Source organism: Salminus brasiliensis, chromosome 13 (genome assembly GCF_030463535.1).
Source record: "Salminus brasiliensis chromosome 13, fSalBra1.hap2, whole genome shotgun sequence".
Taxonomy (NCBI): domain Eukaryota; kingdom Metazoa; phylum Chordata; class Actinopteri; order Characiformes; family Bryconidae; genus Salminus; species Salminus brasiliensis.
Genome location: NC_132890.1, coordinates 21,092,709 through 21,112,583, shown reverse-complemented (window position 1 = coordinate 21,112,583; position 19,875 = coordinate 21,092,709). Strand labels below are relative to the sequence as shown.

The 19,875-nt window shown below is 39.9% G+C and overlaps 1 protein-coding gene across 3 annotated transcripts in view; it reads left to right on the top strand.

The window, feature by feature from the left end:
- The window catches only part of cttn (cortactin), a 31,066-nt gene extending 11,575 nt beyond the window's left edge, over nucleotides 1-19,491 (top strand). The window contains exons 5-16 of one of the 3 annotated variants that reach the window (XM_072694599.1): nucleotides 224-334; nucleotides 3,118-3,172; nucleotides 5,319-5,429; nucleotides 6,728-6,838; nucleotides 8,056-8,166; nucleotides 11,068-11,123; nucleotides 11,815-11,884; nucleotides 12,168-12,316; nucleotides 13,992-14,057; nucleotides 15,206-15,362; nucleotides 16,400-16,468; nucleotides 17,225-19,491. In XM_072694599.1, the coding sequence (XP_072550700.1) occupies nucleotides 224-334; nucleotides 3,118-3,172; nucleotides 5,319-5,429; nucleotides 6,728-6,838; nucleotides 8,056-8,166; nucleotides 11,068-11,123; nucleotides 11,815-11,884; nucleotides 12,168-12,316; nucleotides 13,992-14,057; nucleotides 15,206-15,362; nucleotides 16,400-16,468; nucleotides 17,225-17,361 (1,203 nt within the window). In that variant the 3' untranslated portion in view covers nucleotides 17,362-19,491. The remainder of the gene's footprint in view (nucleotides 1-223; nucleotides 335-3,117; nucleotides 3,173-5,318; nucleotides 5,430-6,727; nucleotides 6,839-8,055; nucleotides 8,167-11,067; nucleotides 11,124-11,814; nucleotides 11,885-12,167; nucleotides 12,317-13,991; nucleotides 14,058-15,205; nucleotides 15,363-16,399; nucleotides 16,469-17,224) is intronic. The other 2 variants (XM_072694602.1, XM_072694600.1) reach the window with 2 other exon arrangements.
- Nucleotides 19,492-19,875: the final 384 nt, after the last annotated feature.

Here is a 19,875-nt window from a genome sequence, read left to right as displayed (position 1 = left end):
GCAAGCTTCCTGTCACTCTGTAAGTCTACCTACTTACCCTGTGTAGATACCGATACATATCTCTGCTCTATTTCAGTTGAAGGTGTCAACTGAGTACTCTTACACTGAGTACTCTTACAGATTCTTTGGGTGTTTTGCGTCTGCAGCGTGTAGCACATTTTGTTTAACTCTTTGTTTGTTTATCTCTGTGTCTCCTTCTCTCTCTCTCTCTCCTTCTCTCAAGTCTGCTGTAGGCCATGAGTACCAGAGCAAGCTGTCCAAGCATTGCTCTCAGACTGACACCTCTAAAGGCTTTGGGGGGAAGTTTGGAGTTCAGACTGACCGTGTGGATCAGGTAGAGCTTCAAAAGTCATCACACTCATCTGTCCATTACTTAAAAAAAAAAGAAAAGAAAAAGATGCTATGTGCATAAGTATTTAACCCCTCAGACAAGTACTTGGTAGAAGCTACTTTTTTTTCTGCAATTGGGCTGAGTTTCTACCAGGTTTGCTCACCGTTTGGGTGGATTTTCACCCGTTTTTCCTGCACATCTGGAATAACACTTGTGGAACCACAATCTTCAAGTAATGCCACAGATTCTTGATTAGACTGAGACCTAGATTGGCAGCTGTCGAACGTTCAGCTTTTGTTTCCACTTGTGATGTTGGGGGCTTTAGTTTCTTAGTAGAACTCAAGCAAGTTGTCTTGCAGTATCTCCCTGAATTTTGCACCGTCCAGCCTTCTATACTTCAGTCTTAATAAGATGCCCAGTCCCTGCTGAGGAAAAGCATCTGCATAGCATGATGCAGCCACCACCATGTTTCACTTGATGGATTGTGTTTTGAGGAATGGAGGCTGCTGCAGAGTGCAAGGAGGAACCTGGGGGCAACTGAACCAAAAGAGCAGAGAAGCTTTTGACTCTGATTTGGGAAGAAAGAGACCACCAGAACACTTACCTGTTCAGTAGCCTTTCCTGGTTTTGTGCACGCCTATAACATTTATCCCTGGTTTCTGTAGAATGCTGTATTTTTACATACAGCTCTTATTCAGAAAAGGTTCACTTTTTGAGCGCTCAGGACGTCTCCTTGTTAGGACCACATTAATCAGTGTAAACTTGAATATGGGGTTGAATGCTTATGCAAGCAATGGGTTGCCACATAACTAAATTTTAATTTCATATATGTGTATTTATTCACGTACGTGTGTGTGTGTGTGTGTGTGTGTGTGTGTGTGTATGAAATATATATATAATATAATATATTTGGGGGAAAAAAGTATTTAGTCAGTCACCAATTGTGCAAGTTCTCCCACTTAAAAAAATGACAGAGGCCTGTAATTGACATCATAGGTAGACCTCAACTATGAGAGACAAAATGAGAAAAAAAAAATCTGAAAATCACATTGTCTGATTTTTAAAGAATTTATTTGCAAATAATGGTGGAAAATAAGTATTTGGTCACCCACAAACAAGCAAGATTTCTAGCTGTCCCAGGCCTGTAACTTCTTTAAGAGGCTGCTCTGTCCTCCACTCATTACCTGTATTAATGGCACCTGTTTGAACTCATTAACAGTATAAAAGACACCTGCCCACAACCTCAAACACTCACACTCCAAACTCCACTATGGTGAAGACCAAAGAGCTGTCGAAGGACACCAGAAACAAAATTGTAGACCTGCACCAGGCTGGGAAGACTGAATCTGCAATAGGCAGCAGCTTGGTGTGAAGAAATCTACTGTGGGTACAATAATCAGAAAATGGGAGACCTACAAGACCACTGCTAATCTCCTTGGGATCACAGCCCGTGGGGTCAAAATGATCACAAGAACGGTGAGCAAAAATCCCAGAACCACACGGGGGGACCTAGTGAATGACCTGCAGAAAGCTGGGACCAACGTTACAAAGGCTACCGTCAGTAACACACTACGCCGCCAGGGACTCTGAAGTCTGAAGTTTGCTAGAGAGCATTTGGATGTTCCGGAAGAGTATTGGGAGAATGTCTCATGGTCAGATGAAACCAAAGTAGAACTGTTTGGTACAAACACAACTTGTTGTGTTTGGAGGAGAGTGAACGCTGAGTTGCATCCAAAGAACACCATACCAACTGTGAAGCATGGGGGTGGCAACATCATGCTTTGGAAAGAATGAATGGGGCCATGTATTGGAGGTTTGCACTCAAAATCTCACTTCCATCAGCAAGGGCATTGAAGATGAAACGTGGCTGGGTCTTTCAGCATGACAATGATCCCAAGCACACTGCCAGGGCAACAAAGGAGTGGCTTCGTAAGAAGCATTTCAAGGTCCTGGAGTGGCCTAGCCAGTCTCCAGATCTCAACCCCATAGAAAACCTTTGGAGGGAGTTGAAAGTCTGTGTTTCCCGCCGACAGCCCCAAAACCTCACTGCTCTAGAGGAGATCTGCATCCAACATACCAGCAACGGTGTGTGCCAACCTTGTGAAGACTTACAGAAAACATTTGACCTCTGTCATTGCCAACAAAGGATATATAACAAAGTATTGAGATGAACTTTTGTTATTGACCAAATACTTATTTTCCACCATTATTTGCAAATAAATTCTTTAAAAAATCAGACAATGTGATTTTCAGATTTTTTTTCTCATTTTGTCTCTCATAGTTGAGGTCTACCTATGATGTCAATTACAGGCCTCTCTCATTTTATTAAGTGGGATAACTTGCACAATTGGTGACTGACTAAATACTTTTTTCCCCACTCTATAGAAAATCAGCTTCCCAACATGTCAATGTTTTGCTTGATGTTTTTTTCATTGACAAAGTAAAACTCAATCAGTGCCTGTATTAAAGACTATTCACATACATACATGAAAACTTCAGGCCCACAGCTCCACAGTTTTATGTTGGTCCCTTGCACTGTTGTTTTACCCAGTCTGATCACATCTTTATGCTCTTTATGCTGACTCTGCCGATTCCGAGTCTGATCTTTGTGTTTCTATAAACAATACAGCCCCACAGCTTAGGTAAGGTGTGCTTCTACACAACAGTAAACACCAATAAAATCGCTGTTCTTAGTAGCAGTTTCAGTGAGTTGAGGTAAGGCTGTGGTCTTTGTAACACAGTCCAGTGTCAGTGGTCTTTTATTTATTTCTTCATTTTGTCTCCAGTCTGCTGTAGGGTTTGAGTATGCGGGGAAGACGGAGAAACACGCCTCTCAGAAAGGTGAAACCCTTCTTTCAGATGATCTCAGTAAAAGCGTTTTTCTCCCTAATGTGTCTGCTTCAGTTCACACACAAAGCTTCTGCTGATCTCCTGGGAATTGTACTGTGTGTGTGTGTTCACACTGAATCCCTTCCCTGTTAAATCCTCAGTCATTATTATTATTATTTTAAGTAGATGAACTAATGCGCTTGTAGGGAGTTCTGTTAAAAGCTTATCAGGGCTGCTGGTCACCTCTGTTTATACTGTAGCACAGTCAAACAGTAGGCCTTTCTGTTACATAAGCAAATTTAACACACACACCTTCTTTATGCCCCAGTGTTACAATCCAACATGAGAGAACATTTTTCATGGAAAACTTTCTTTAAAAACAAACAAAAAAAGTGTAATGTAGTATGTAGTCCATATATGTACTCCAGTCCATATATGAAAACTAAACTGCAAAGACAGTTCCTTTTATTTTTTATTATTTCTAGGAATGTCCCAGTCATGTTTTTTTACCCAGTCCGATCACATCTTTATGCTCTTTATGCTGACTCTGCCGATTCCGAGTCTGATCTTTGTGTTTCTATAAACAATACAGCCCCACAGCTTAGGTAAGGTGTGCTTCTACACAACAGTAAACACGCTGTTCTTAGTAGCAGTTTCTATAATCAGACTAAATTCTAAACTGATTTACTTTGGTAGCAACTTTTGAGAGTATAGAGTAGTGTAAACCCTATAGTGTTTAATATCTTGCTGTCCAGTGTGATTGACCTACACACAGCGCTCTCTGTGTGCGTGCGTGCGTGCGTGCGTGCGTGCGTGAGTGAGCATTAACCTCCTTCTTGGTTCTGAATGCGCCGTTCAGAGCCGGTTTAGAACCAAAGAATTGAGCGTGATTCAGCTTTTCTTTTGGCTCTTATCAGTTTAAATAAATCTCTTTTTGTTCAGCTTATTAAAATAAGATGAAATGACCTCTGTCTAGGGTAGACAAATGAAGTTTGTCTGCAGCAGCTTAGGATCACGTTAATGGTGCCTTCATTAAAAATGCCTGGATTGGTCCTGATGCTGGGTCACTGGATTGGTTGGAGACATCCTTAATTATTTCCTTTGCTTATATTTCTAAACAGCCTGTTTTTAATTCACTCTACATTACATCTCTACTTTGGAGAACTTAAACATGAGAGAAACGAAGTTGAGTCAACGTTCAAAACTCAGTTGACCTGACTTGCATTTTAGATGATGATTAATAATTAGACTACAGTTGTGGGTTCAGTACTTTAGTCTAATTATTCCTTCAGTTCATTCCGTGTTCTTAAACCTGTTTTATTTTTGAAATGTGTGATGGCAGTGTGATTAAGTCAGTATGCATCTACATGATGTGTGCTTCTTATATGATTTGCTAGCTGATGCATACGGACTGAACCCAGTAGGTAGTTTTGAAGCAGCAGCTTTACAACAGAGGAATCAGATGGAGGTCCTGAAGGGCTACAGCACTGCAGATTGTAGCTACATTTGATGTAGCTAACAAGTAAGGTAAACGTATCCCTTACCAGTTAGCATGATGCTAACTGCATGTCTAAATCATCATATACACTCCTCAAACCATGTGGAGGTGTTCAGTAATCTCTAACAGACTTATGTGGTTTCTGACACTGTAAGTAACAGTGTTTTCTATTTACATTGCTTTAGTGTCCCCTGTGTGGCCAAAATTATTCAGACACCCTTGTCACAAGTGAGCTCAGCTATTTTAAGGTGCACCGCTGTGTTAAGGTGAGCTTGTGTAATACAGAGAAATCCATAAAACCCCAAAAAAAAAGCACTGACCTTGCCAAGTGTGCCCATGCCAAGTGTGGGCTAGAGTGGTAAAATTTGGCGGAAGCGAGGATGCTGGGTACCTTTTGAATTTTACCCGATTTAGCCCCCTAAATGAGCGGAAACGGTAAAGGCTGCAGTGCTGTGGCCCTGAAGACTGTAGTTATCGTTTTGCTCCAGGACCTGCATTTGTGTTAGCCTCTGCTAGCCTTCACTGTGACACGCTTGCTGCTGTTTTCTGCTCTTCGTGATTTCTGTTGCCTTTTTCTCCACAAATTCATCCCTTCATCCCTCCATATACCCTTCCCCACGCCCCCCTGCTTGGCTGCTGTGTGCCGCTCCCCGCCCCTAGACTACACCACCGGATTCGGTGGCCGCTATGGGGTACAGGCCGACCGCGTGGACGACAGTGCAGTAGGATTTGATTACCAGGGCAAAACTGAAAAACACGAATCGCAGAAAGGTTTGTTGTTCTTGCTTCCCCTGATCCTGACCTCCCTCTGCTCGGAGTTTCTGCCTCAGGTTTTGTCCTGTTAGTCCTGACTTGTGGAAATGATTTGGTGTTTTAACTAACGTCTACATAATAATAAAAAAAAAAGTGACATTCAGAGTGAGCTTTGGTGTGAAATTGCGGTTCATTGTAGGGAAACGTACCCACTCTGGTTTCTTTACAGTGGTGGTGAATAGAACTAGGTGTCTGTCGCCATGACAACACAAATATAGCTATTGTGTTTACTATCCGAACCCACCAGTGAACCTCCACGTGTCTTCTGAGTTTCATATGCAGTTTTAAAACCACAATTCAGACTCAACGTCTTCTCAGAACTAAAATAAATGTGTCTCGGGCATCAGGCAGTGTATTCATAACCATGTGGTGTTGTAATCATTTCAGTCCAATCATCACAGTTGTAAACAATTGTGGCTCAGTAAATTGAGTGGAGCATTTTACACCAAACCTGAATGACCGCTCTGAATGACGTTTAATTATGCAGAGAATTGCACGGCTTGACTGCCTGGCATGTGAGATTACATTAAGCTTATGGATACGAATTGTATCAGTGTAAGAACGTAAGACGCAAATCGCTACTCTGTGACATTTGAAGGCTGCCTGATTGCTTATTTTTGTTAAGTTAAAATACCAAATCTTTTTATACTCTGCAGTATCAGTGAAAAGTTTGGACTCGTTTTATAAAAAGAAAAAAAGGGAGGGGGGGGGGGTTTACTTCTTTTAGTGCCGACAGGAATATTAAAGAACGCACAAAATTGTTAAATCAATTGATAAAACTATATTCTTCAGTCATACACACACTTGGTGTTCTCTGAAGCCGCTTCTGTCTAAACTGTGATATTTCACTATGGGGGGGAAAAACTACATTTCCTTACTGTTTTGAAGTTAAAAGCCTTTTAGTGTAGCATAAAGAATCTATACATGGAAATTAAGCTGAAACAGTTTTATTCTTTATTCATTTCTTAATTAATTTATTTTTTTTAATTAAATACTAAACTGATGTTGCAGATGTCTCAAAAACACAATTGTGTCAAATATAATACACCAGGCTTAATGTAAAGGGTTAAAAACTTTTTTAGCATTGTGTCTAGTGAGTCCAGATTTTTGACTGCTACTGAGAGTTTTATTAATAACCCTTTTTCCAGAAAGGCTTTGATCGTGTTTGCTTGCTTCTCCATGTCCTGAGCAGAGTCTAACTTCTCTTCTTTTCTCTCTCGACCCTGTTTGTTTTTTGCTCTTGTGTTCGGCTCCAGACTACACCAAAGGATTCGGTGGGAAGTTCGGCGTGGAGACTGATAAAGTGGACAAAAGTGCTGTTGGGTTTGAGTATCAGGGGAAGACTGAGAAGCACGAGTCTCAGAAAGGTGGGTGGTGTTCTTTAGCTGCGTATGTGTTTAGACCGGTGTCTGGTGATGGTTAACAGAATTACTGCAGGAACAGCCCCCCCCAGTGATGATTATTCTGTGTGTTATGTACACACAGTTAAACTAGATATAATTAATTAGATATGCATCTGAGTGTTTTGATTTTACTGATGAAGCATAAACTCTAGTGAATCAAACTTGTAATAAATAAATATATAATATAGATCTGCAGTGTGTGCAGTCAGATGTAAAAGAGGCCTTATTAGGGATGCACTGATATCACTTTTTCATTTTCAATATCAACACCAGATTTTCAAGTATCTGCACATACTGATACCAACTCTGACTTAAATACTCAACGGATGTCTCTAAATCCTGATATTTATAGTTTTTCACTTTTTATAGGTTGTAAATCTTTTTATACCTTACTCCAAATAAGATAATAAACAGCATTTACTGGTTCATTTGAACAGTTTCAGAGATATGAAAAAATAAAATGCCACAATGCAGAAACCTGTGCTTTTACAGCAGTTTCACACGTCTCTGTGTAAAATGTACTAAACCTCAATGTGTAAACAGCCCCCCCAGTGATGATTATTCTTCTTTGTAATGAATGTTTCAGAAGTGAGTGCCAGAATTCCCTTCAACCTATAATATTCAGATCTCTGCTGGGTGGCTCTAATAGAGCACCGTTTTGAAGCAGATCAACCACTTACAGTGAGGGCTAGCCAGGCTAAAGTACAGCTTCCACGCATGGTGGAGGTAGTTTCACACACCATTATTGTAACTAAAAATTGAGACCCCCCTCTTTCATATACATTGTGACAGCAGCTGATGTTTTGTACACAGGTGGATCAGGAACGTACTGTAGATGTGATGAGTTTGATGGGGCTGATGTTTGATGTTCTACTTTGTGGTGTAAATAAATGTACAGTTTGACACAGCAGCCTTCTCGTACTGGTTACATTTACTTGGACGCAGATATGTGGATTTGGATGTTTAAGTAGGAAAGCTACTTCTGATCTGCTTCCAACACTATAGAACTGTATTGAATTAATCTAATATTATACAATAAATCTGGGGGAAAAAAGCAGCAGTGAACTACACTACTTTTTCCCATGTGTCTGACCTCTGAAAGGACTGTTTCAGTTCTGATGTGAGATTACCTTCTCCTCACATAAAGGTAACGTGTATGTGTGCGTGTTTGTTTGTTTTAGACTATGTAAGGGGTTTTGGAGGAAAGTTTGGGGTGCAGACGGACCGCCAGGACAAATCTGCGGTGGGCTGGGACCATCAGGAGAAACTGCAGCTTCATGAGTCCCAGAAAGGTAACTGGGGGAAAAAAAACAACAAAAAAAACACACACACCCCTAGTGCTTTTATTTTTTGAAAGGAGGAAGTCAGACTGAAATTGAAGATGTGAAAAAGCCTGTCTTTTGGTTTCTCTTTCATACTGTGTGTGTGTGTGTGTGTGTGTGTGTGTGTGTGTGTGTGTGTGTGTGTGTGTGTGTGTGTGTTACACCATTGCTGTAAATGCAACTCATAATTTGAGCGCCCCCTCATGGACAGCTGTACATGTGAATTTGTTGATGGTCTGAATGTAAAGACGCATGTGGACTCTGGCTGGTACAGAACTGTTGCAGGATTTAACACAGTTATGACTACACGGTTCTGCACATGGAACATTCCTCAACAATGGCAACACTAGGGACAGGTTTTAGTGAAAAGTGTGAAGAGAAACTATCTGGATATGAAATGCATATTAATGCCTGATGTCTAAAAGTCATAAGATTAATTTTGTTATACTGTTTTGACCACCCTTCCCCCTCTGCTGACTGTACTTTTATCTGCTCTTCTCAACATCTGAACAGGTGACTGGCTCTGTCTACAGTTTCTCCACCCTCTCCTCTTTAATAATTTGTATGTCTCTTGTTCGAGCCATCCTGTTTTTAGTGTATGTCTGTGTGTGTATACGTGGATCAGCCATAATATTCAAACCACTCAGGTGAAATAAAAGAACATTAGTTAACTGGTTACAGTGGCACCTGTTAAGGGGTGAGTATATTAGGCAGAAAGTGTCTGCTCAGAACAGTCAGTTCTTGAAGATCTCTAAAACATCCCACAGTGAGCCAGTGAACCGATAAATGGCACTCAAGGCTCACTGATTGTCATGGAGGCCCTTCTCACAAGTTACAGGATCTGCCTCTTAACGTCTTGGAGCCAGAACCTCAGAACACTTTCCAGGTCTATGCCTTAATGAGAGCTGTTTTGACAGCACAAGAGGGCCCACACAATATTAGGCCAGTGGTTTAATGTTATGGGTGATCTGTATATGTATGTGTATATATGTGTGTATGTGTATGTATATCTGTGTGTGTGGGTTCTTTCTGCAGATTATAAGCGTGGGTTTGGCGGGAAGTACGGGGTGGAGGTTGAGAAGCAGGACAAGTGTGCTGTGGGGTTTGACCACAAAGAGGGCCTGGCCAAGCACGAGTCTCAACAAGGCACCGTCTTTAACCCCTACACACACACACACGCACACAAACCCAAACCACCAGCAAACAAAATGGAAAAAAAAGATCAATACTAGGCAGTATCTTATATTTTGCTGCATTTTATTATAAATGGTCAGTAATAGTCAAATGTTTTGACATTTTAAAGCTTTTGATCCAGGTTTTGCGAAAAAAATAAATAAAAAATTAAGGTAAAAAGGGTAGAAGTAAAATACAGGTTAAAAGTAAAATGGAATACAATACATCTAGAAGCCACAATAAGAGAAGAAGAATACAGTAGAACGCTAGAGAAAAGCTAAAGTATGTTGAATTTATGGTCTATCAGCACTAGCTTTGGATAATCTGAGTGAATGACTAAGCACTTAAGTGTAAGTGCTACTGAAAGGAGTCTTAATTCATTTTCACAAGCCTGTTTCCCGGCCTCACTGTTTCTCTTAAAGTGTCTAAGACTGGTGGATGTAAATTAGAAACAGTGTGAGTAGGCGTGGCTAAACTGCTGTAGGCTGAATAGGCAGATTTATGCAAATGTTACAATAAGTTAATTCACAGCAGCCTGTTTTTGCATATGGACTGAAGGTGAAGGATCATCGGTATGTACATGCTGCATAGCAAAAACAACATGACAAATGGGAATAAAAAGACTGAATTCCAGCTCGAAGCTGGTTTGTGACGGAGTTGAGTGCCGGTACATGACGCGTCTGGTGTGAACTCAGTTATCCTCAGCAGAGCTGCACACTATATCATTGATTAACCATTATCTCAAAATAGACAAACATGGTTGAGGCAGATGCCTGCAATATGCAAATGAGCCCTCTAACCAATACACAACATATGTTACTATTTAAAGCACATGTATAATAAAAAAAAATTAAATCATGACTGTTTATTAAAGATCAAAAGTTGTTTGCCCGCCAGACGAGAGTGAGGTTGAATGTGTACAAATAAATTAATAATAGTAAAATCTAATTAAAGTTAATATTGTCACATCCACGGTCATAAATGGCACATGCATAGCAGTGCAATGCTTTGACAACTGTCTGATCACATAGAAAATCAAGCTAAAAAGTTGGATGGGTGGATATATATACTGAAATGAAAAATATCAAGTAAAAAAAACCCAAATTAAACTAAATCTAAAATAGAACATAGACATTTCTGAAAACAAGTGTGATGAGATGAGGATATTGTAATATTGATTAGATGTCATTAATTTTCTCCATTCCTCCCCATTATCATTTTTACAAAATGTGTATATAATTTTTTTTTTATTTGTATGGTTCTCCTGCTCCCACCAGCTTTACCTCAGACACCCTATAATCTCCCGTCCGCTTGCAGACCTTTTTAAAGAGGCGGCTGTTATGCATGACCCCTGCACAGCCAGCTACCCACAGTCCATCTCTCCTCGGCCAGCTACCCACACCCTCCTCACAGTCTCAGTCTAGGGCAGTGCTTGGTCCAGTTGGGCTGCTATTGACCTGCGTAGGCTCGAAGCGAGGCTGCTGAGAATGAAGCCGTCTGTCCTGTCCCTCCTGTCTGTCCTGTCCTTTCTGTTTGTGTTTGGCCGTCTTTCTTTTACAGGTTTGCATGATCTGCCTCTTAGCATTGTCCCACAAACCCCCCCAGCCCCCTCCCCAGCTTCAGGCTCCTCAGGAGAACGCTCCTCACTGACCACTTTCATGTCTACGCTGCTGATTCTTATTTTGTCTGTTTCCCCAGATTACTCCAAAGGGTTTGGGGGAAAGTTTGGGGTGCAGAAGGACAGAATGGACAAGGTAAACTTTCTTATTTGGAGAGTCAGTTTGGTGAAAAATAAGATTTACACAGAGGTTTGTTGCTGATGTTGCTAACTGGAAATGGAAGCTTGTACCCCACCCAATTATAGAGATGGATTGATGGGTGGATCGATCGATGCATGATGCAAGATGAGTAGATAAATGGGTGATAGTTGGATCTAAAAAGACGGATGGACAAAACGAACAAATATGTGGATGGATGAACGGATGAATAGATGGAGATGGACATAGACATTGCAAGCAGTATTCATACATTATCACTGTTGACTTTCAGACCGTGTGTAGTCCACTAATAAAAAAGGTTCTTCTGAAAGCAATGTTTTTTTGTAGAGTCATCACAATCCAATGAACCATCTGAAAGCTTATAATGATCTTCATATACAGTGAAAACCTCCTTGTCCAGTGTCAGAAACCACATAAGCAAGTATATAAGAGATTAATAAACACCTCCTAATTGGTGGAATACAAGCTTCCATTACTTGTAAGCTACATTAGCCTTGTTGCTCCAGTGCAAAACCAAAGAAGCCACATTTTACATAACACTATAGAACTATTGGTTTAAAATGTTATCAATAATATAATTTAACATAAAATGGGGGAGAATAATGTGTGCGGAGTGGATCGGCTGTTGAAGAGTTAATCCTGGGTTCCTTCGCTTGCCTTTAATCAGAGTGCAGGAACGTTTGAGGAGGTGGAAAAGCCCAGCACTGCTTATCAGAAAACCAAACCAGTGGAAGCAGGTAAGATCATCTGAACTGTGAGAATTGCTTTTGAGGAATGGTTTAAAGAGAATACACACTTTACATCACTACACTTTTACAGATAGCAGCCTTATAGAGCCAGTGCAGGGATTTTTGTCCAAAACGTAACATTGAGGAGATTTAAAAAGAAGGTGACGTGTCCCCACATTTTTGTTAGGTTGGGTTCTGCAGGTCATATTGCATATTGTGTAGACACGTACTGTGGTTAATGTGTGTGTGTGTGTGTGTGTGTGTGTGTGTGTGTGTGTGTGTGTGTGTACAGCTGGCAGCGGGACAAGCAACATTAAGGCTCGTTTTGAAAACTTTGCGAAGCAGAAGGAGGAGGAGGACAAGAAGCGAGCGGAGGAGGAGCGAGCCAGACGGCAGGCAAAAGAGAAGCAGGAGCAGGAGGAAGCTCGCAGGAAGATAGAGGTGCGTTCATGTCAGTGGCCTCCATTCAGTCGGTCTCGCTCAGCAGTTTAGGATAACATGCTATACTTTCAAAAGACTTATTATTTAGTATTGGCCCTTAGGATTAGGCTTGTCCTGATATTTTTGTTTAGAATGATAAATTGAATTTTAAACAAGGGATTGTATTTTAAGAGCGTTTTATGCTACTGATATTAATATTAATAATATAATAGCATAATAATGCAATTACACACTTTTAAAGTGCAGTTGACCTTTAATTAATAATAGCTTGAGTGATGCCCGTGGGCAATTGTATACTCCCTAACAAAAGCTTACAGCATATTTTAAATGTATTTTAAATGTATGTTAAATGTATGCCCCTTCTAGCCTAGAGAACCATGCAACATACAAGTAAACACAATGGGCAATATCAAGGTCTTGTCCTGGTTATGTACAATATGTCGTTAATGTAGTTATCACGACCGGCCGACGTAGGATCACATGATGTTACTGTTAACTACATATTAGATGAATTTATGTAAAGTAGCACTTTACTCTTACTGTACAATATTAAACCCAGACACAGAGAGCTTGTAGTAAGCTGATGCCAAACGTGTTTTGTGAGCAAGTATAACCTTAATCAGGGCCTTTATGAGGGCTTGTCTATGTAATCAACATCATAAATGATGAAAATATGTTATGACAAAATACAGCAGTGTTAACAGGTGACCAGGTGTTTATTATGTTACAGAATGGTGCTGTGCATTTGTTGTTGGATTAATTGACTAATTGAGGAAAAAAAAATCTTTAGGTTAAAAAAATGTCAAATTTGTGCTTAACTCACAAAAGTACAAAAGTGTAAAAAAAAAAGCCTAATAAATGTAAAATGGAGTCTTTGACTGTAAATGTAATAATACAATTTTGCTAATAGTAGTATGCGATAAATGGTATTGGGTTCTATAAAAAGTTTAAATGAGAAGAGAAAAAGTTTGTTAATTTTCTTAGATTATTAAAGTTTTGCAAAATTCTTACTTAATTTCTTAATAGTAAATGCTACAGACACTACGTATGTGGCATTTCTGTGCTCTGTACCATTTGCAGCCTGGTGGATCTCGGCTGAGTTTGGTGCTGAAGGTCCAGTCAGGAAAAAACATTTGAACACCAGCCGTAAACTCCACACCCCTGCACTGACAGCTGTACCATTCTTATTCTGACATTTGCAGCTCTATGCTTCCCTCTGGGGGATCTCAATATTTCTAAAGGCTTAATGTATACAGAAATTATCAAAACTTCTATTTTGTTTACTGTTCGTTTCACTATTGTTAATAATAGTAAAAAGTCATTTATTATTATTATTATTATTATTATTGTTTACTTTAATAACTGTTTAGCTTTCAAAAATCGGACACATCCAAATCATGTGTTTGCATCCGTAATTAAATTTGAGAATAATACCCTGCCTTAATATCCTGAAGGTGGATGCCAAAAACAGGAATCTGGCTTCATGAAGACCTCCAGATGTACATGAAAAGTGTTGGAGACAACATATTTGCTTTTAAAGACAAATAATTCATGTACATCTCAGTGTCGTGTTGATGGAAGCAGTGTTTCCGTTCCTCCATGCGTCTGTGTGTGTGTGTTTGTGTGTGTCCATCCTCATCCTGCATGTCTTTGCATTTTTCCTGGTTGGCTTTAGGAAAACGCCAAAGCTAGAACTCCCTCCCCTCAGCCCAGTCCCACAACCACTGCTCCAGAGTACCAGGTAACTACAGTATTCACTTAATATTATTATTATTATTATTATTATTATTATTATTAATCATTTAAAATAATAGTTATATTGTAGTGCTTTCACACTCCCATTACTGGCATCCTTTTACCAGTAATGTTCAGCTTAGTGGAGGCCCCATATATAACCTATTCTGTTCACACATTCAACCACAGAATACTCAAATGTGCTTGTCTTCATCTTGTACCATTTCAACTGTTTTCATGCTAAATAAAATTCAGATTTATTTGTATAACACTTTTTACAGAGGCCGTCACAAACTGTGTTTGTTTACTGATTCAACAAAATGGTTGTATGTTGATATCCTATTGATTAGTTTTTCACTTTAATAAAGTAAGGAAGAATAGGGGGCACTCTATACTGCTCTATATTGCTCATATGATCCACCTGTCATTATGACACCTGCTCTATACTATTTGCAGTATTTTGGATCTCTGCTAAGTTTGGTGCTGTGGGTTCGGTCAAAAAAGACATTTGAACACTAGCCATCAACTCCACACTCCTGCACTGACTGCTGTACCATTCTGAACATTTGCAGCCCTATGCTGCCCTCTGGTGGACTGTCTCAGTATTTTACATGTTAATGTTAAACAGAATAAATTAAAATGTCTATTTTGTTTACAGTTAGTTTTGCTATTGAAAATAATGGTAAAAGGTCGCTCTATAGTGGTCTGTATTGCTCTTACGATCCATATGCTCATTCTGACAGACTGTAATAAACTATGTAAAGTGTCGGGGGCGCTCTATAGAGTTCATGTGGTTCCCACACTAATAATAATGCCCACACCCGTTATGATCCATGCTCTTATTTTGACAGACTGTAATATACTACAGGAAGTGTAGGAGGCACTCTATAATGCTTTATATTGCTCATAAGACCCACACACTCATTCTGACAGACTGTAATACGCTACAGGAAGCATAGGAGGTGCTCTACAATGCTTTATATTGCTCATATGACCCACACACTCATTCTGACTGACTGTAATACACTACAGGAAGCGTAGGAGCCAGCATTGCTTCTGTTTAATTTAAAAAGCCCATATAGAGCATTATCTTATTGTTATCTTTTAAATAATTTTTTATCTTTCTTTTTTATCTTCTCGCATGTGTGCACAAAGGCCCCTCCTGAAACAGAAGAAGAAGAGGCGAATGTGTATGAAGTGGAACCGGTATCAACCCCTGCAGCAGAACCCAACTATGATGAACCGGTTCAGGAGGATCTCTACCAGAATGTGGCACAGGAGCCGGAGCAGGACGGACAGTACCAAGCAGCAGGTAACACTCCCGCTTTTTTAATTTAATATAGTGAGGTTAATACAATATGGACAAAAGTATTGGGACACATTTCAATAATTGAATTCAGTTGTTTCATTCATTTCATTCATCCCACTGCAACAGGTGTATAACATTAAGTACTGAGCCATGCAGTCTGCCTTTACACACATTTCTGAAAGAATCACAGTATCACAGGTGGTTATACGTTTACGTGGGTTTCGTACAATCTCATTCTGCATAAGTTTTAAACCGGAAAACGATGAAATACAAAGTTGAGATAAAGCCTCATGCCTGAGAGCATAAGGACGAGTGAGTTGTCTAAGGAGTGTTTTCAACTGATTGAAACATTTGAGGAGACTGGTTTATCTGGGTTTGTTTGTTCTTTTCAATTGTATCAAACTCGGCACATTGGTTTCTTCACACCAGTTTTCAGAGCGTGAAATCACCAATCATTGAGCTCCCACAGCGCCCCCACCCTGTGGCAGATGCGAGAATGAACTAATTTGGAACTAGATAAGACACAGAAACACAGAGACCAACAACATTTTTAAAGATATTTGTATGCCTTCATAATTAAGATAAATGTAGTAAATGAAGGGTTTAAATGTATTGTGCTGTTTATTTAAAATATATAATTTTAGTCGATTGATAATTACTGATAATTACCTATTGTGATTAAGTTTTTCGGCTGTATATGTGTATGTCAGGCTCAGCCGCGACCAAGAGCTTTGATTGCTCTGTTTACAAACATGGCAATTATGACTTCAAAAGGCCTTCAAATCTCATGACCGTCTGAACTGTAAATAACTCCAACCCTTTCCTTCCGGTACAGTAGATCATAAGGTCACATGAGGTCACTTTTTGGTCTGATTTTAGGTCATTTGATTTACAGAAGAGTGAAGGAAAACATTTATGTTTTGTTTTTATACTCTATTTGTATACCTTTTCTCTCGCTCTCTCTCTCACTCACACACACACTCATACACAACTGACAACACTGTGTAAACAAATGTGTTTGCTTACCTGCCTGTCTGCAGATTCTCAGTCCTATGATTATGGAGAGGACCTGGGGGTGACCGCTGTGGCGCTGTATGATTACCAGGCTGGTAAGTGGCGAGTCTTCAACTTATACCCAGTTTATGTCTTAGTGTAAATGTCGCTGTGTTTAGTGTTGAGTGTTCATCAATCTGCTTTTTTTGCTGGTGTGTGAGAGACCCACTGTGACCCAATCAGTTTTCCTAGTGGAGAAAAATATCTGATAATTTTACAGAAACTAAGTCGGATCAATTTAAAAAGCATAAATCATAAAACTATGCTAATAGTTGTAAGATTTGATGTTTTATGATTTGAAATGTGACCTGTAGAGCAGCATGCATTTTTTTTGGTTAAACGTTTGCAGACACATATCAGTGCATTCCTATGGGAGTGTTTTGGCCAGAAGAAGAACGTGAGGGGAAAGTTGGTGAAACAGAATATAGGTTGGCTTAGGAAAAGCAGCTAATAATGCTTAACAAGTGGAGTGTGTCTGCCTGTTTTGCTTAAGTGTTAAGAATAGCAAAAATGTTGAAACGGTTAAATTGCTGTTAAACAGATAAGTAAAGTGAAGCGTTGTTAGACGTTTATAATAGCTGAATGTTTGAATGAATGTAAAGCTAAAACACTGACAATGTTGAATGCTGTTAAAAGAGCTGAAGATTTATTGGAATGTTGTAACTATAAACAAAAGTTAAACATTAATAAAATGTTAAACCCTAAAAATGCTGAATGTTTAGACACTTCTGCCGCTACACTATAGCACTCCAAGTTGCACAGTGATCTGTGGGTGTCTGTGTTTTAACCTATTTTCTTATGTTTATCTGCAGCTGGCGATGACGAGATTTCCTTCGATCCTGATGACATCATCACCAACATCGAGATGATTGACGAGGGCTGGTGGAGGGGTGTATGCAGAGGGGCTTACGGACTTTTTCCAGCCAATTATGTTGAAGTCCGGCAGTAAAGGCCGCCCTCTCTGCTGGCCACACCCACCTCCCTGGAGGAGAGGGGTCTTCTTGCACATTTTTCCATCTTCATCCCTTCTATCTCCTCTCCTTCTCCGTTCTCCTGCTACTTCCATACTTCACGGTGCTTCTGAAGTGTTGGGCGTTCTCAGGTCTTTCAATCGCTCTTTCTTTTCTTTCATTTTTGCATTCTCGCACTCGCAGTAAGCCTCCGTCGCGTCGCGGGAGGATAGAAACTTTCTGCACCCATAACTGCGACATGGGTTTCCTTCAGTTCTCTGCTTTTCTCTCCTCCCTGTTATTTTGGCCTTTGTTTAGCCCACAGTTGCACCATCACATCTCTGTCATCATCAGAGGTGATGAAGTTTGGGCTTTGGGGGGTTAATTTTCTGAATTTTGAAGACATAAACTTAGAATTTTGAAGGCATAAACTCTGAGACCTCCAGAAGAGTGTTTGAGCAGCTCAACCAGATATGCTAACATGGCTAACAATGAGCGGAGTCTGGTGGCCAGCAGTTAGCCTGAAGTCATGTTGTGTTTATTCACTTTCGTTGTCCTTGGCGTAATGCTCATCCATGACTGCTCAGTTCTATTTATTTTCTGTAACATTAGCAGTCATTTAAATCGTTTGCATCATGCATCATGCAAAAATCATGGATCTTCAGTAGGGTAGTTGTTATGACAGCAGTGTATTAATGCCAGGTGGGAAATGTAGGTGTTTTCCGCAGCATAACATGCAACAAAAAGCATTAGAAGATACTTTGATTCACTGGAAGAAACATTAGCGGTCATTTCAATCATTTGCATCATGCTAATTGACAACATTAGCCATCTGCGCTCTCATTGGTATCATGCTGTTCACTTCCATTCACAATTATCAGCCAGTATTTGCATACTGCTAAGCAGTAGCCGTTCACTGTTAGCCACATTAGTTGTCATATTTTCTCTCATTTGCAAACTGCTAAGCTATGGCTGTGGTTCACTTGCCTTCACCATTAGCAACATTTAGCATTATGTTCTCTTGCTTCTCTTGAAACTATTCATTTTTATTCAGTTATAGCAACACTTAACCACCTGTATGTCTGTAAAGAACTACAGAAAATGACCTTTTATGTCATACGCATAATGCTGAGTGTTGTTTCTTTTTTCGGTCACTGTTAGCATTAGCATTTCTGACTGAGCTGCTCCTGTACGAGGGCGTGATTGGCCGTGTGCTGCGGCGAGGCGGTTCGAGATGTGGTAGGATCACCAAAGATGGGAGGTTTGAGTGTTTGGTGCGTGTTGACAGCTAATGCAGTGGCGTTTGGTCGATTTATCGGATGAAGAAGCTCGTATTTCTCATTTGAGACATATTTTCACATGAATCATGTTAGCATAGCTTGGAGGCTTCTTGTTTGGAGCTGCTTTGGCATTTTGCATATTAAACACTAAAGGGGACGTTTGTTGTAGCTACAAATTTTCGAAAGAACTCAACACTCCTATTACTGACCACCTGACCCTTATACTTACCGGCACGCATCAGCTTGTTTACAGCAGAGCTGCTGTAAATGAAGGAGTATGTTTTTTATGATTGGACAGAATATATAATAATATACAGAGTTTAAGACGCAGAGTTGCAGGTGGCGTCGAGAAGTCTAGATAAAGTGTGTGTGTGTGTGTTCTGGGCATGCGGTGTTGTCGTCTTTTTGTCCTGGTGTGTGTCGGCCTAAATTACTTTATTACTTCACTTCCAGGCCACTGTAACTTCTCCATCATGACCAACACGATGTACGGTGAGGTGGGTTTTGTGTCTGAGAGTGGGGCGCTGAACTGCAGGCACTGTAGCTTTTTGATATTAGCTTAATATAATCATAAAAATAGCATAATTCTATTCCGCGGTTAATGACAATTCCATTCTGGTGCGGTGGGGCACTTTTTTAATTCGGTAATTTAGTTGTTGACATGTCTGTGATGGAGCATCGGCTAAGCACGACATCTTTTCGGGTTTGGGGTTTTATAAAAGTGACCTTTTCAGATCTTTTATTTTTATCTGTATTTGCTGGCTTAAATCTCATTACATGCTTTTTTTTGGTGTTTTTTTTTTTTGTAAGAAATGGAATTTCAATTAATAAAACACATAGTTGAAATGATCAGTTGTGACATGGCCTTTCTTTTAATACACACCTGAAAACAGGTCTTTTCTCTACAGTTTATGAGGAGCCTGGCCTCTTCCTATCGCTTCACATTCTGCTAATATATGACATATGAACACTAGAGGGCGCTCAGAGTCCTGCCTGAATGAACTGAAACAGATCAAATGTTTGTAATTGTGTTGTTTTTCCTTCATTTATCAAGATTATTGTTTTAAAACAGGATATTATTTTATATTTTAGAACAGAAAGGAGCTGTTCACTGAGTAGCCAGAAGGTGAAGAAGTGCTGACTAGCTGGCATATTGGCTGGTGTTCTGGCTAAGGAATCCTGGTTGGGGGCTCACTTTTTTTAGAAAGTCTACAACTGGACTGGAAGTCTGTA